General features: G+C 38.3%; 1 protein-coding gene across 8 annotated transcripts in view; it reads left to right on the top strand.

The window, feature by feature from the left end:
• Positions 1–1,092: 1,092 nt before the first annotated feature.
• The window catches only part of HECTD1 (HECT domain E3 ubiquitin protein ligase 1), a gene marked incomplete at both ends in the record, with an annotated part of 83,282 nt that continues 68,804 nt past the window's right edge, over positions 1,093–15,570 (top strand). For all 8 annotated transcript variants that reach the window (XM_084240749.1, XM_084240748.1, XM_084240744.1 and 5 more), the window contains one exon: positions 1,093–1,232. In XM_084240749.1, the coding sequence (XP_084096875.1) occupies positions 1,093–1,232 (140 nt within the window). The remainder of the gene's footprint in view (positions 1,233–15,570) is intronic.

The raw sequence follows: 15,570 nt of genomic DNA, 5'->3' as shown, positions 1-15,570 counted from the left end.
CGCTCGGGTACCAAGACTTGCTGCTTCTCCTCCATAGCCTCCCCCTCCTCCTAGGCACAGGTAGCCAACTTAGCGGGGTCTGGTGTCTGGAAACCTGAGCTTGGGGCCTGAGACTCTCGCCTCGGGCGTGGAGGGCCTGGGGTGTTGGGTCATCCCTCCTGGTCGCCGCCGTTGGGTGCCCACCGGGATCCGCGGCTGGGTTCACACCTGAAGCCAGGTTACGTGGGGCCCAAAGCTGCTCTCTGTCTGGGGGCTTGGGAGCTTTTGTGATGACTTGACTGTTGGGGCTTTTTCTCTGTTTTGTTTTTCATTTCACCAAATGTCCCATTCTGTGTGGATGGGGAAAGAAGGCCGTCGATTGGCCTGTATTCGGAGCCATAACGTAGCATTTACTTTTCGCATTTCTTTTTAAAGTTTTTAGAAGAGTTGCCAGGACGGCTAAAATTCCTGAGTCTTTACTCATAGGTCGTGTATGTAGTTATCGATTGTTTGGGTATCTTAAGAATAGTAATAAGTAAATTGAGAAGTCAGCAGACTTTGTGAAATTGGAAGTAATTTTAAAGGAGAAATTTAATTTGGAAGATTGGATCAAAGTGCTTAGAGTCTCAAAATATTGACTAACGCTTATCTGAAGATCAGTTTTGGGTACAGAGGGGCAGTTTTGGTTAGAGAGGGGACGGGAAAGAAGTTTGCTGGTAGAAAAAGAACCTTTAGTAAGGTGTTCTTTTGCCTTTTGGCACAGACGTTAGTGATAGCAGTAGTGGGATCCGAAGCTTTGACTGTCTTTGACAAAGACAGCTCTGGTTTCCAGTTAAGCAGCAACCTAATCAGCTTATGTGTTCTTGTGCAAACTGTTTTGTTTTTTAGTATGGTACATGAACGTTAAACTCGCAGAATAAGGAAAGTTGAAAAACTTCATCAAACACTATCCAAACATACTTACGATTTTTTTTTTTCTAATTTCTAGGAGGACACCACGAAAACTTGGTTCCAGCCGATGTGGAAGAAAAAAATTATAAACTCAAGCTGATTAGTCCTGGATGTTTAAAGTCCTGTACTTTTTTAATTTAATCAAAGGCTTTTTAAAGAACCATGGCAGATGTGGATCCGGATACATTGCTAGAATGGCTACAGATGGGACAAGGAGATGAAAGGGACATGCAACTAATAGCCCTTGAACAGCTATGCATGCTGCTTTTGATGTCTGACAACGTGGATCGTTGTTTTGAAACGTAAGTACATCCCTTCATCATCTTCCTTTGGGGCTGCTGTAGTCACATCTGTTTTCCAGCCATTTGCTGACTTCATCTTGTGTAGAATTTTCTTCAGTGAGTTTTAAAATTGTTCTTTTTTAAAGTTTCTGTAGTTTTGCCATTTGCACTTCTCAGAAACAAAAACTGTCAGGTGAAGTTAACTCCAGTAATTATAATTGTGATGACACAAATATGTAATTGATGGAAATTATTAGGAAATACTAATTTTAACCCATAGCTTCGTTGATTCATTTTAAAAATATGTCATAAACTGGGAAAATACAAATATTTATCCTCTTTCAATGTAACTATTTCAGGTTGGCTTGAAATTGACATGAAAATAAACATAATGATGAACATGTTTACAGCTGTCCAATTCTTATTTAGTATTGTCAAATACAGTGTACTTTGTTAAAGCAAATCATCGGTTTCTAAATTTCACATTGGAGGGTATAAGTGTGATGTTACCCATGTAGCATACCTTTCAGAATAGGAGAAACAGATTTTGAAATTTAGAGAGTTTATAAATAATTTATTCAGAGTATGAATTTTATTCATAAAGTAATTTTTATATAGTGTAAAATTTATGCAAAATATGGAAGAGAATTCACTAATATTTCGGCCATTGATACCATGTTTTTCTTTCTATGTGATTCTTCCCCAGATAAACATTCTTCTGAATGCAGAATGTGTTTGTTTTTTACTATTTTATAGTTCCATAATTTTGCATCCCAGTATAAAGTAAGGAAAAACTCAGATGTTTCTGCATTTGTTTTAATGCCATTATGAGGCAACTAGAAAATGAGATGTTGACATAACATTTGGTGTAGATTTCTTTGATGAGGGAATAAAGGTTGTTACTAAATTGACTAAATAGTATTTTTAATTGTCTTGATTTTGAATGCATAATTAAGATGAATCAATAAATTGATAATTATTATTAGTTGTAGATCCCATTAAAACAATACTGTTAAAATAAAGATCCTTATAAACAATGTTTCTTAAATAGCCCATTTATTTCAACTAGTTTTTGTTATTGATAAATTTTGAGTACATAAGAATAATTTAGCCTCTCTCGACACTTGTTTTAACAGGATTCATAAAAAAAAAGTGCAGTTTACATTTTTGACGTTCATATAATATTTGGTGTTTTTCATTAATCTGAGAATTATTTTTGGTATTTGAAAAATTAAGTCATACTTACCATTCAAATCATCTAACATTTCATATTTTCTGTTAACTGCTAGCATGTAGTAGAGGTATTTGTTATGGCATTTTAAAAAGTGTTACTACATTTAAGCAATTAAAGGGAAATTTTAAAATGTTAAATTTATCCCTATATAAAATCCTACTATCCTAACACAATGATTACTCTCCACATTTTCCCTTCCAGACTGTATATTTAGTACAATATGAGAGAGAAGATAAAATTAAAATCAGATATGTTTATATTTTTTATTTACAAAAGTGAAGGTGCAAGAGTATTTCAAGTTAGAATGGTTAACCCTGTTTCATGTAGCATACTAATTATTGTCTATGGAAAACACATTTGATTAAATTTGTTACAATTTTGTTTATAGACTTTCAGATTGCTTTCTTCATTCTATAGCCATACTTTCTTACTGACATAGGGAAAAATTGTCTTGGTCCCTTTAAACAAGAGAGGCTGCATGGAGAGGTGGAAAGAATGGGTTGTTGCAAAAGAGACCTGGGTTCAGATTCTTGCTCTGTTTAGTCTCTCCAAATCTTACTTTATTCCTCTGTATCTTATTTTGGTAGTCTCCTTGGGAGAATTAAAGAAATGAATGTATATGAAAAGTGTTTTGAATAAAATGAACTACCCATTTATGTCATTATTATTACACATCTAATTTGAGTTTTATTTGGGGACCTTATTTAATGAAACTGAATTGATTTTGGAGAGTCTTTTAGAATTCTTTGAAACAGTCAAAGGAAAGCAATGTAATGTTGTGTTTTGAGTGTTAGTGATTATTACCCATACCAACTTGATTTCATAAGAATAGTTAAACTGAATAAAATAAAAGTTGTTTATATGTTCAGACATACTTTTGCCCTATTAGCTTATATTAATAGTTTTATGTCTGATTGTCAGGAAAGGCAGGCAATATGGTAGAAATGATGGCCTTTGGAATAGAATAGACTGTTGAGTTCAGATTTTTGTGAAGATCAATTGGGATAGTACATGTGAAATGCATAAAATAGTGCCTTCACGTAACAGTTAAGTACTTCTTTTCTTTTAACTTAGAACTATATAATGTCCACTTTTTTGTATTAGTTTTAACAGACTTTTTAAAGTTAAAGAATACACATTTATTGTGAAGCTGTGATATTTCAGATTAATATCTTACCAAGGTAATGTTTTAGAAACAAATCCAAGTTCAAAGTTAGTTTTTGCTTTTGCCTGTGATGTTATTGAGTTAAATTTAATACAAGTTATAAATTTAATGAGTTATAAATGAGTACTTTTACATTCATATCAAACTAGATGCTCATCATACATTTTAAGGTGATAAATCCTGAACAATTGTAGATGCTGTTATTACTAAATCTTTATACTTAATGTAATTGTTAATATAATTTAAGTTCTGAGAAGAATCTCATCTCTCTACCACATCTACAAAATGGACTATTAGAGGTAGTGCTTTTAGGTGCTGGAAGTTTTATTTAAAAAAATGTTTAATTATGAGGGCACAAACTGATAAGACAGTAAAAAGTAAGTCTCACTTTACTATATACCCTGGCAATGTCTTCTCTCCAGAGGCAACTACTTAGTGTATCCTTGAGGGATTCCAAGGAAATTGTGTCTCTATTTTTTCAAATGTGAGAATGCAATGCTGACCAGAACAGATATAGTCTCTGCCCTTATTGTGCCTGTAGTCTAATTGGGAGAACAAACATTAAATAATGATAAAAATACAATTGTGGTTACAAACCAGGATTAATGCCATGTAGAAAAAGTTCAAGGTGTTAGGACAACCTGGAGGGCTTGGGATAGTCAGAGTGGCCTTCTTTGAGGAAGTGGTTTTTCTTAGCGATATGAAGGATGAGTAAGAGTTTATGAAATGAAGTAAGAGGAGGTAGGATAAAAGGGTTTTCAGAGGGAAGGCATTGTATGAAGAATTTGAAGGGAGTTAAGCATGGCATAATTGAAGAACTTGGAGAAAGTGTGACTGGATCAAGCCAAAGGTCTTGTTGAAGGTAGGGACAAGGTCACATGGAATCTTGTAGATGCTAAGTAAATTTGGTTTGATGAGCAATGGGAAGGCATTGAAAGTGTTGAATACCTGGGTACAGAGGACAGAAAGTAGTATGCTTGTACTTGGTAGACTGTGACCAGGGAGAGAGGGTTATTGTAATAAAAGTAGAAGGAAGTGGATAGATTTAAGATAGATTTGGGAGGTAAAATATAGTAGGCCCCCTTATCTGTTGTATTACTTTCCATTGTTTCAGTTACCAGTGCTCTGAAACTATGTATAATAAGGTACTTTGATAGAGACTGCATTCACATGAATTTTATTACAGATATTATAATTGTCCCATTTTATTATTAACTATTGTTAATAACATTGTTCCTAATTTATAAATTGATTTTTATCACTTGTATATATGTATATAATAAAACATGGTATGTATTGGGCTTGGGACTGACTATCTGTGTTTTCAAATGTCCATTGGGGGCTTTGGAATATATTTCCCTTGGAAAAGGGAACTTCTGTGATGGGATATAAGAGACAGAAGTTATCAGGGATAACTAAGGTTACAGTGGCTGATGATGCCATTCAGTGAAAATGAACACTGAAAAAAAAAATAAAAAAAAAAAGAAGATGAACACTGAAAGAACACTGAAAGAGGATGATGTTTTTAAGGGACTGAGATTTTGAGTTTGGATTTAGTTGCATTTTTTAAAAAAGATTTATTTATGCATACAAGAGCTGGGGTATAGACTAAAGGTGTGGGGTGCAGGGGGAGGGTGAGAGGATTCACCAGAGCCAGAGTGGGGAGCAGAACAGGTGAATTGATTGAAATACACTGCTGAGGGGAGCAGCGGGCAAGACAGGAGAGATCTGCTGTGCCATGTGGGTCATCTCCATGGCCCGGGATTGAATGGGGATTGGACTCGTGTTGCAGTGGCTGCTAATAGCTTCATGGTGCAGAGACTTAAGCCCTAGTGCCACCAGGGAGGTCCTGGATTTATTTGTATTTTCATATATGCTTCTGCATTCGCTTTGTTGTATTATGTTGTTTTAATTGAAAGAATGAAAAACAGATCCTTCTTTGATGTAGATGGAAAAGAGAGGAATATTTCAGTAATTGTTCTCATATTATGCATATTACTTGATACCATACCTAAATTGGACAAGTGATCATTTTTAAAGTGTTAATTATAATGAGGATTCTGAAATCATATCGGTGAATTCTTTGTACTCTTATATTAAAATCTGTTAGTCTGGCCTCCCTGGTGGCGCTGCGGGTTGAGCGCTGCATTGTAAAGCTGCCTGCAGCCTCTGCAGCGTGGGTTTGATTCTCGGCTGGCCAGGGAGATTCCCACATGGCGAGGCAGACCTCTCCTGTCTCACCTGCTGCTCCTCTCAGCAGTATATTTCTATCCTTCTGCCTGTTCTGCTCTCTCTCTGTCTCTGGTGAATTCTCTCACCCTCCCGTGCCTCTGACCAGTACCCCAGTGCTTGTATAAATAAATATATCTTTAAAAAAAGAAAATCTATTAGTCTGTTTGTACTGTGAATGGATTTTTTTTTAAGATTTATTTATGCATACAAGAACAGGGGTACAGGCCAGAGGTGTGGGGTGTGTGTGAGAGGACTCACCAGAGACAGACAAGGGAACAGAACAGGCAGATTGTCTGAAATACACTGTTGAGGGAAGCAGCGGGTGACACAGGAGAGGTCTGCTGCTCCATGTGGGTCACCTCCCTGTTTGGGCATCGAGCTCGTGCTGCAGTGGCTGCAGATTACTTCATAGTACTGCGTCTTAACCACCTGTGCCACCAGGGAGGCCCCTGTGAATGGATTTTTTTTAACCCATGATTGTTATCATGTACTTGTCATGTGAAAAATATTGTTCTGTTGATTACACAGCTGTTCCAAATGCTGATATGTGTCATTCTACTGTATCACAACCTAACATTTGTTAATCTATTGATTTCATCAAAAAAGTCTTTAAATATTGGGAAACTGTCAGGCTCATGATGGCAGATAACACATTTTCTAAAATTGTAATTTTTGCTTGAAGAATTCACTGTTAGCTTGGCAACAAATACTTGTCAGTTGTTTTTCTTGAGGTGGAAGACTTAATTTTTGAGAAAATATTTTTCAGATATCTAAGTTTGAATAACCAGTTTGAATTTTTTCAAGTAAATACAGTGTTGCATGAGAAAAGTGTCTAACTCTTCAGTAGTTATACAAGTACTTTTCCTTGACACAGCCATTCTTTTGGTATGCATTAAGAGCTTTATGCTTGCTTCTCATTTCCTTAAGTAGAATATAAAGATGTATATTCAAGGGTTGCAGTTATTAATAGTAATACTTATTTTCTTCATCAAAGTTAGTCTGTAGTGAAAATGGGTTTTTCCCACATGCCAGAACTTGGTAGTGAAGGATACAATTACTAGTGGCACAGTTTAGTGCCACTGCCTTGATTCATACTAAAAGTGTTAGCAGTTTCATCCACTATTGCTTTTGCACCCTCAGTGTACATGTCAGCACAGGGAAGAAAGTGATTCAAGAATAAGAAGAATAGGGCCTCCCTGGTGGCGCAGCAGTTGAGCGCTGGGTTGCGAAGCTGCCCTCAGCCTCTGCAGCGCCGTTTCGATCCCCGGCTGCTCCCCGGCCACCGGAGGAGGGTCCCACCTGGCACGCAGACCTCTCCTGCCGCCCGCTGCTCCCCTCAGCAGTGTACTTCGGTCCTTCTGCCTGCTCTGCTCCCCGCTCTGGCTCTGGTGAATTCTCTCACCCTCCCGCACTTCGGACTGTACCCAGTGCTTGTATAAATAAATAAATCTTAAAAACAAAAAGTCCCATCATTAAAATAATAAATAAATAAATTTAATATTTAAAAAAATGAATAAGAAGAATAATTGTGTTTGAGTACTGGTGAGCGATCTAGAGGGTGAAGACTAAAGATGTTCTTTGGAATTAGCCACGTTCTTAAGCTCTGAGAACTGAGGCATGGTAGTAAAGGGCAAATTTGATTGGGTTTAGTAAGTAGAACGGGAAGAAATGGAGACAGGAAAACTTTTTTTTACAAGTTATATTGGAATAAGAGTGTGGGAGTTTTTCTTTTAAAGATTAATTAATTGGATAATCCATAGTGGATTCTGAGAAACTGGGAGAGAATTGGCTTTGTGAATAATGTGAATCACCTGGGGATCTTGTTAAGCTGCAAATTTTGATTCCGTAGGTCTGGTGTGCCTAGTACTGTACATTCCTAGCAAGTTTCCAGGTAATGCTCTGAAATCTCATGTTCAGTAGCAAAGCTCTCTGGTTCATTAACTGAGAGGTTGGGTTTAGGCAAAGTAGAGAGGTTAGATGCAGATGTTTATGGTTTGATGATAAAAAAGTTGAAGGGATTTATGTGTGATGGTATCTCTTTTCTCCTGAAAGAAGAGATTAAAAATGAACCATAGTATCTAGGATTGGTATGGGGAAATGGTTATGTTCATATAGTGCTTGTAGCTGTAAAACAGATATCCCTGCCTGTAAGCTAAGTATACCCAGAGTTATAGTTTTTAAACTATCTCCTCCTTTGATTCTTAAAATAATGATTTGATTTTAGCATTCATTTTTATGAATACTGAGTTTATTTAGTGGGCAAAATTTAAATGCCTTCAAAAATCTCGCTTGCATTCTCAAATGTATATATTACTCGTTTTTTGTTTTTTTCCCCACCATTGCTAAGCATAGTGCATCTCATGCAATTGCTAATATCCAGACCTCAAAACAAATTGAAGAAATTCTTTACATTGTGCCTGTTTTTACTTATGCCTAAAATTACTATAGAAAGTATTTTTGGAATCATGAAGCTGGTTGGGGAGTATGCAGGAGAAAGAGGAATGTATGCTTTGCAGCAGTAACTTACAGTGAAGCATGAATATATAGTTTTCTTAGCTCCTTCCATTAATATACGTGCCTTTTTCATATTGTTTTTGTTTTCTCAATGGCAGAGTGGTAGGGAAGTGAAATTACTTTCTTTGACCAGTTTTGCTAGCTGATTGTTCCTTGGATAGAGGATGTTTGTTGTGTCAAATACATGTAGTCCTGAAAAGTTAAATAAATGAATTTCTGTAAATAGACAGCAACTGTGTATGTGCTTCTTTTCAGTGGATAGTGGATAGGGATGCTGGAAGATGAGAAACATTCTGTCAGTTAGTGCTCTGTTAACCTTGAGCTGTGGGGCCCATAGTTTAATGAGCATCTGTGAACTTTCATTGTTTCACAAAGTGTCTATCATTTTAAAAATGTAAAAAGCTGAACTCTTTTGTTTTTATAGCAAAATATATGTATACTTTGCAAACCTGTTGACTCTGTGATTAGAGCTGTGAGTTCTTCATAACGCAGGACTGACTTACTCATCTTTATATGCTACCCACCTTTCCCCTCCCAGACCTAGCAAGTACTTGGCATAAAAAATGCATTCAGTGGATACTTGTTGAATGAATTGCAAATTTGTTTTGGAATTTCACTTATAATTTTTCCTTTGAGAGGGAAGACCATTTTTTTTCAGCAGCTTGGTGGAGCGTTATTATTATTATTTTTTGAGATTTATTTATTTATGCATACAAGAACTGGGATACAGGCTAGAGGTGTGGAGGGAGGGGTGAGAGAACACACCAGAGACAGAGTGGGGAACAGAACAGGCAGATTGAGTGAAATACACTGCTGAGAGAAGAGCAGGTGAGTCAGGAGAGGTCTGCTGCGCTATGTGGGTAGCTCCCCGGCTGGGGATTGAACTCATGCTGCAGTGGCTGTGATTGCTTCATAGGTTGCATCTTAACCCCTTGCGCCACCAGGGAGGCCCTGGAGTGTTATTTTTAATCAAGCCTTTTCAGAGTCAAGGCTGGGAACAGGAGCAATAATGGAATAAAAGATGAAATGGCTCAAAAGATGAAGTTTATTTACTATCTTTAAGGACTAAATTTATTAGTCTTTCATTGTTAAAATTTTGTTTATAAAGAAAGCACACATTTTACAAACCTTATTTAGTAAAAATTTACCATTATAGATAACTTACAGTGTAGGCGAGTGTTCTTAAGGTTTTCTAATTAGGCTACCTTTGAGTTTATAAATATGAGTTTTAGTGTAGTGCTGGATTTAAAATATAAAGATAATTTCTACCTTTAGTATAAGAGAGAAATACTCATTAAAATTTTAGATAATTTTTAATCGTAATGTGTGTAAAATTTTCTGCCATAAATGTGTATTTTTAGCACTATTCAGGGAAAACTGTGATTATTATTATATATATGCATGATATTTAATTTTTTCTTAAATTTATTTAAATTACATATGGCAAAGTTTGAGTTTTGACAAATACACAGACTAATATAACCACCGTGACAATTGAAATTCGTAATAGCTCCATCACCCCAAACAGTCCCTAGAACTGTCCCTTTGAAATGAAGCCCAACACTAACGCCTGGCAACCAGTGGTCTGGTCTCTGAAGCTAAGTTTTGATTTTTCCAGAATGTCATAGAAATGGAATCATCTTTCATGTAGTATATTGCATTTGACAGTCACTTATATTGCTGCGTGTATAATTTTTCTTTTAATTGCTGAGTAGTACTCCATGTTATGGCTACATCACATATGGTTTATCTGTTCATCTCTTTTTTTTCTTTTAAAGATTTATTTATTTATGCATACAAGAACTGGGGTATAGGCCAGAGGTGTGGGGGGTGAGAGGATTTACCAGAGACAGTGGGCAACAGAACAGGCAGACTGACTGAAATACACTGCTGAGGGGAGCAGCGGGCGAGTCAGGAGAGGTCTGCTGTGCCATGAGCGTAGCTCCCTGGCCGAGAATCAAACTCCTGCTGCAGAGGCTGCAGGTCTCTTCATGGGTTGCATTTTAATCCCTTGCGCCACCAGGGAGGCCCTTATCTGTTCATCTCTTGAAGGACATTTAGATTTTTTTAAATTTGGGTGATCATGACTAAAGTTGTTACAAACATTAGCCATATAGATTTTAATGTGTTATTTGAGTTTTTGTCTGAAATTATTAGAGCTAAATCTGACAAGTAGAAATTGACAAACTGATTTCAAAATTTACATGGAAATGCAAAACAGCTTTGCCAAAACAACTTTGATAAGGTTGGAGGACAAAAGCTACCTTGTTTTAATTCTTCTTATTTAGTTACAGTAATCAAAATACTGCAGTATTGGTTTAAAGATGAATGGATCAATGACTTAGAATAAAGTTCAGAAAAAGACTAACATATACATGGACAACTTATTTCAATGAAGATATAAAGGCAGTTCAAAGGAAGGGTATTTTTTTTTGAAGATACTGAATCAAGTGGATATCTATATGCAAAACAAAAATTAATCCATACCTCACAGTACATACAAAAAAAACTAAAAATGAATCAGAGACCTAAATGTAAAATGTAAAATTGTGTATAAAGTCTAGAAGAAAATCTCTCTGACCTTAGGTTAGGCAAATTTTTAAAAAATAAACACCAGGAGAGAGAAGATATATCCATAAGAGAATAAATTGAAATGTTGGAAGGTTTTGTTACTGTAATTAAATTTTTATGATGTAGGACTCTTCAGTTTACTTAATTCTTTTTGAGTTTCAGTAGTGTGTCAAATAATTGGTTGATTTAATAAGATTAAAATATTAGGTTATTTAAAAATGTGTTGCTTAATTACCACATATTTGAAGATTTTCTAGATATTTTTATGGTACTGTTGTGTTCAGAGAACATACTTTATATTTTAATTATTTTAAATTCAGTAAGATTTGTTTTATGGCCCATGATATAGTCTATTTCTGGTAAATGATCCACATACACTTGAAAGAATGTTGTTGGGTGGAGCAGTCTGTGTCAAATTAGTACTAGTTGTTTTATGAGTTACTGAAGGAGCAAATTGAAGTTTTATGGGTTACCGAAAGAAATATTGAAGTTTCTGAGTATAAGTTATTTTTTTTAAAAGATTTTATTTATTTATACCAGCACTGGGGCACGGGAGGGTGAGAGAATCCACCAGAGACAGAGCAGGTAGCAGAACAGGCAGAAGGACAGAAATGCACTGCTGAGGGGAGTAGGGGGTAAGACAGGAGAGGTCTGCCCGCGCCATATGGGAATCTCCCTGGCTGGCTGGGAATCGAGCTGGTACCGCAGAAGCTGCGGACAGCTTCACAGCGCTGTGTTCAACCTGCTGCGCCACCAGGGAGTCCCCTGAGTATAATTTAGATTTGCCTTTTTCTCTTAAGTTCTGTTTTTGTTTTATGTATTTAGAAACTATTAGTGAGGTCTTTAAAGTGCCTTTAAGATTGTTAAGTTTGGGCCTCCCTGGTGGCACAGGGGGTTAAATCTCAGTGCCATCAAGCTATTGGCACTCCCTGCAGCATGAGTTTGATCCCCTGCCAGGGAGCTACCCACATGGCACAGCAGACCTCTCATGTCTCGCCTGCTGCTCCCCTCAGCAGTGTATTTCAGTCATTCTGCCTGTTCTGTTTCTGGTGAATCCTCTCACCCCCCACACCTCTGGCCTACACCCCAGTTCTTGTATGCATTAATAAATAAATCTTTAAAAAAACAAAGATTGAGTTTTCTTGGTGAATGGACCCTTTTATTATGTATGTTCCTCTTTATTTTTGATAATATCATCGTTCTGAAGTTTGCTTTGCTATTAATATAGTCAACAATCTTTTTTTTTTTAAGAACTGGGGTGTAGGCCAGAGGTGTGGGGGTGGTGAGAGGATTCACCAGAGCCAGAATGGGGAGCAGAACAGGCGGATTAACTGAAATACACTGCTGAGGGGAGCAGTGGGGAAAACAGGAGAGGTCTGCTGTGCCATAAGGGTTAACTTTCTGGCTGGGGTTCTTCATAGTACTGAGACTTAACCCTTCTGCCACCTGGGAGGCCCCCTATTTCTCTTTTGAAAGCTATTTCTAGTCATTTCCAGAATATTCAGATTTACTTGGTGGAGTATATAACAGCTGATTCAGATGCAACTTAATTTTGGCATCTAGGTTGCCTCAGGATTATTTCTGTTGACTTTTGGGTTTTTTTTTTTTTTTTGGACTTGGTCAAATTAGATTATACTAATTTGTGTTCCCACGTTATTCCTAGACATTTGGACTATTACATTGTTAGGCTCTGGACTTTATAAAAACCCTCAGCAGAATATTCATTCATTTATTTGTTTTGGCATGCAGTCAGCCTTGTTAGAATTTGATTGCAAGTTCTGTCTTGCCCTCTGTGGGTGAAATGCCAATGTCAGTGATCTTGTTGCTTTTGTTAAGGTGTTTGAGTCAACTCTAGGCATGTGTCATTCAGAGTTTAGTCTGGTACTTGAGAAATGGATTATGTTACAGTTCAGTTGTCAAAATCTTTGTTATTCTTTAACACCATTCTCACATGAGCTGTTTGGAGGAGCATTTAGGATTGTCTGGCAGGGATCCTTTTTCTAGTCTTTTCTCTTGGAGATTTTGCCCATATCTTTCAGCACTAAAGCCCTTTGTAATAACTGAGGCTCTTTTGCAGCTTTAGCTATAATACCCCCATCACCCACCCTCCACTCTTCTTCCCCTTTGTGCTGTGAGTAACTTTCTGGGATTGCCATTAAGGGGAAAATAGCAAGGGGGGTGGTGGAAATTACAGAATTCCTCTGATGCTCTTTTACTAAGGGTTTCTCTTAGTTCCCAGTTCTTCTGGGGCTTTAGATACACATGCTACCTATACTGCACTGTGTGTGCATCATGTAGGGTCTAGTCTGGGGCTTATATGCTGTGACTGGCCGGGGGGGGGTCTGGGTGGGAGTAAAAAATCCCAGGAATTTCTCCTCATATCCTCTGGCTCACAGAGGTTCTATTTCTTGGTTCTCTCAAAGTTTTTGTTGTGTGTTTCTGTCACATACTTAGGGGACTTTGCCTATCCAGGTGCCAATCCCAGAAGAGGAGAGGAAATAAACCCTGTGAACTACCTTCCCTCATGGGTTGTTACTTAAGCTTTGCCTTCTTTTCCCATTCTGTCTGTTTTGTCTACTTTTCAGGGTCCTCAGTTACATTTTTACATTCTGTCCAAGGTTTTTGGTTGTAATCACTGGGAGAAAGAGGCTGTAATAAACTTATTAGTACCAGTTAACTAGTCCCAAGTTTAAAGTTATTTTGGGAAGTTACTAATACATTTGTTTTGGAAATTTGGAAAAATCAGAGAGCCTTAGAGAACGAAAATTACCAATGATTGTACCATCTAGAAATAAGCCATTTTAACTTTATTTATTTTTAAGCACTAGGTTTTTTTTTTTTTTTTTTAAAAGATTTATTTATTTATTTATACAAGCACTGGGTACAGTCAGAAGCACGGGAGGGTGAGAGAATTCACCAGAGCCAGAGCGGGGAGCAGAGCTGGCAGAAGGACCGAAGTACACTGCTGAGGGGAGCAGCGGGTGGCAGGAGAGGTCTGCGCGCCATGTGGGACCCTCCTCCGGTGGCCGGGGAGCAGCCGAGGATTGAACTGGCGCTGCAGAGGCTGAGGGCAGCTTCGCAACCCAGCGCTCAACCGCTGCGCCACCGGGGAGGCCCAGCACTAGTTTTTTTTTAAAAGATTTTATTTATACAAGAACTGGGGTACAGGTCAGAGGTGTAGAAGGGTGAGAGAATTCACGAGAGACAGAGCAGGGAGCAGAACAGGCAGACGGACCAAAGACACTGCTGAGGGGAGCAGTGGGCGAGGCAGGAGAGGTCTGCCACGCCACGTGGGTAACTCCCTGGCCGGCCAGGAATCGAACCCGTGCTACAGAGGCTGTGGACAGTTTCACAGTGCAGCATTCAACCCGCTGTGCCACCGGGGAGGCCCTTAAATTTTTTTTAAAAAGATTTATGCATACAAGAACTGGGGTGTAATCCAGGGGTGTGGGGGAGGGGTGAGAGGATTCATCAGAGAGAGTGGGGAGCAGAACAGGCAGATCCACTGAAATACACTGCTGAGGGGAGCAGCAGGCTAGACAAGAGAGATCTGCTGTCACCTCCCTTGCTGGGGATCAAACTTGTGCTGCAGTGGCTGTGGATAGCTTCATAGTGCTGACATGTAACTCCTTGTGCCACCAGAGAGGCCCCCACTTTAACTTTTTATTCTAATTTCTTCTCTGCTTATTTTTATGATAAACACCATAATAGATATGATTTTTTTCTTTTAACATTTCTGCCAAGCAATTTTTGCATCATAGCAAGATCTTAGAATTAGCTTTACAAAATCTGCTAATATGTGGGTGTCTTATACTTAGTCATGTGCTTATTAGTAGATACATAGGTTATGTTGCAGTGAGCATGTTTGTATATACATTTTGGGAGATACATCTTTGCCTGATAGATTTTTTTGAACTGTCGACTTCAAAAATTAGATATATGAGGGGGCCTCCCCACAGTGGCGCAGTGGGTTAAGCACAGTGTTGTGAGCTGTTCACAGCCTCTGCAACCTGGGTTCGATTCCCAGCCGGCCAGGGAGATACCCACATGGCGCAGCAGACCTCTCCTGTCTCACCTGCTGCTCCCCTCAGCAGTGTGTTTCAGTCTGCCTGTTCTGTTCCCTGCTCTGTCTCTGATAAATTCTCTCACCCTCTCCCGCCTCTGGCCTGTACCCCAGCTCTTGTATAAATAAATTAAATATATATATATATATATATATATATATATATATATATATATATATAGGCCTCTCTGGTGGCACGGCAGGTTGAGTGCAGCATTGTGAGGCTGTTCGTAGCCTCTACAGCAGCAGTTCAATTCCTGGCCAGGGAGATTCCCACATGGTGAGGCAGACCTCTCCTGTCTTGCCCGCTGCTCCCCTCAGCAGTGTACTTCGGTCCTTCTGCCTGTTCTGCTCCCTGCTCTGTTTCTGGTGAATTCTCTCATCCTCCCGCACCTCTGGCTTGTATGCCAATGCTTGTATAAATAAAAATAAATCTTAAAAAAATAAATAAAAATTAGATATATGAGGAAGTCAGAGTTTTCTTATATGTGGGACCCTCGCCGGTGGCCAGGGATCCAACTGGCACTGCAGAGGCTGCGGGCAGTTTCGCAATCCAGTGCGCAACTGCTGCCCCTCCAGG

Source organism: Talpa europaea, assembly GCF_964194135.1.
Source record: "Talpa europaea genome assembly, chromosome: 8".
NCBI classification, from domain to species: domain Eukaryota; kingdom Metazoa; phylum Chordata; class Mammalia; order Eulipotyphla; family Talpidae; genus Talpa; species Talpa europaea.
Note: the sequence above shows the minus strand (reverse complement) of the source record. Positions and strands in the feature narration are given on the sequence as shown.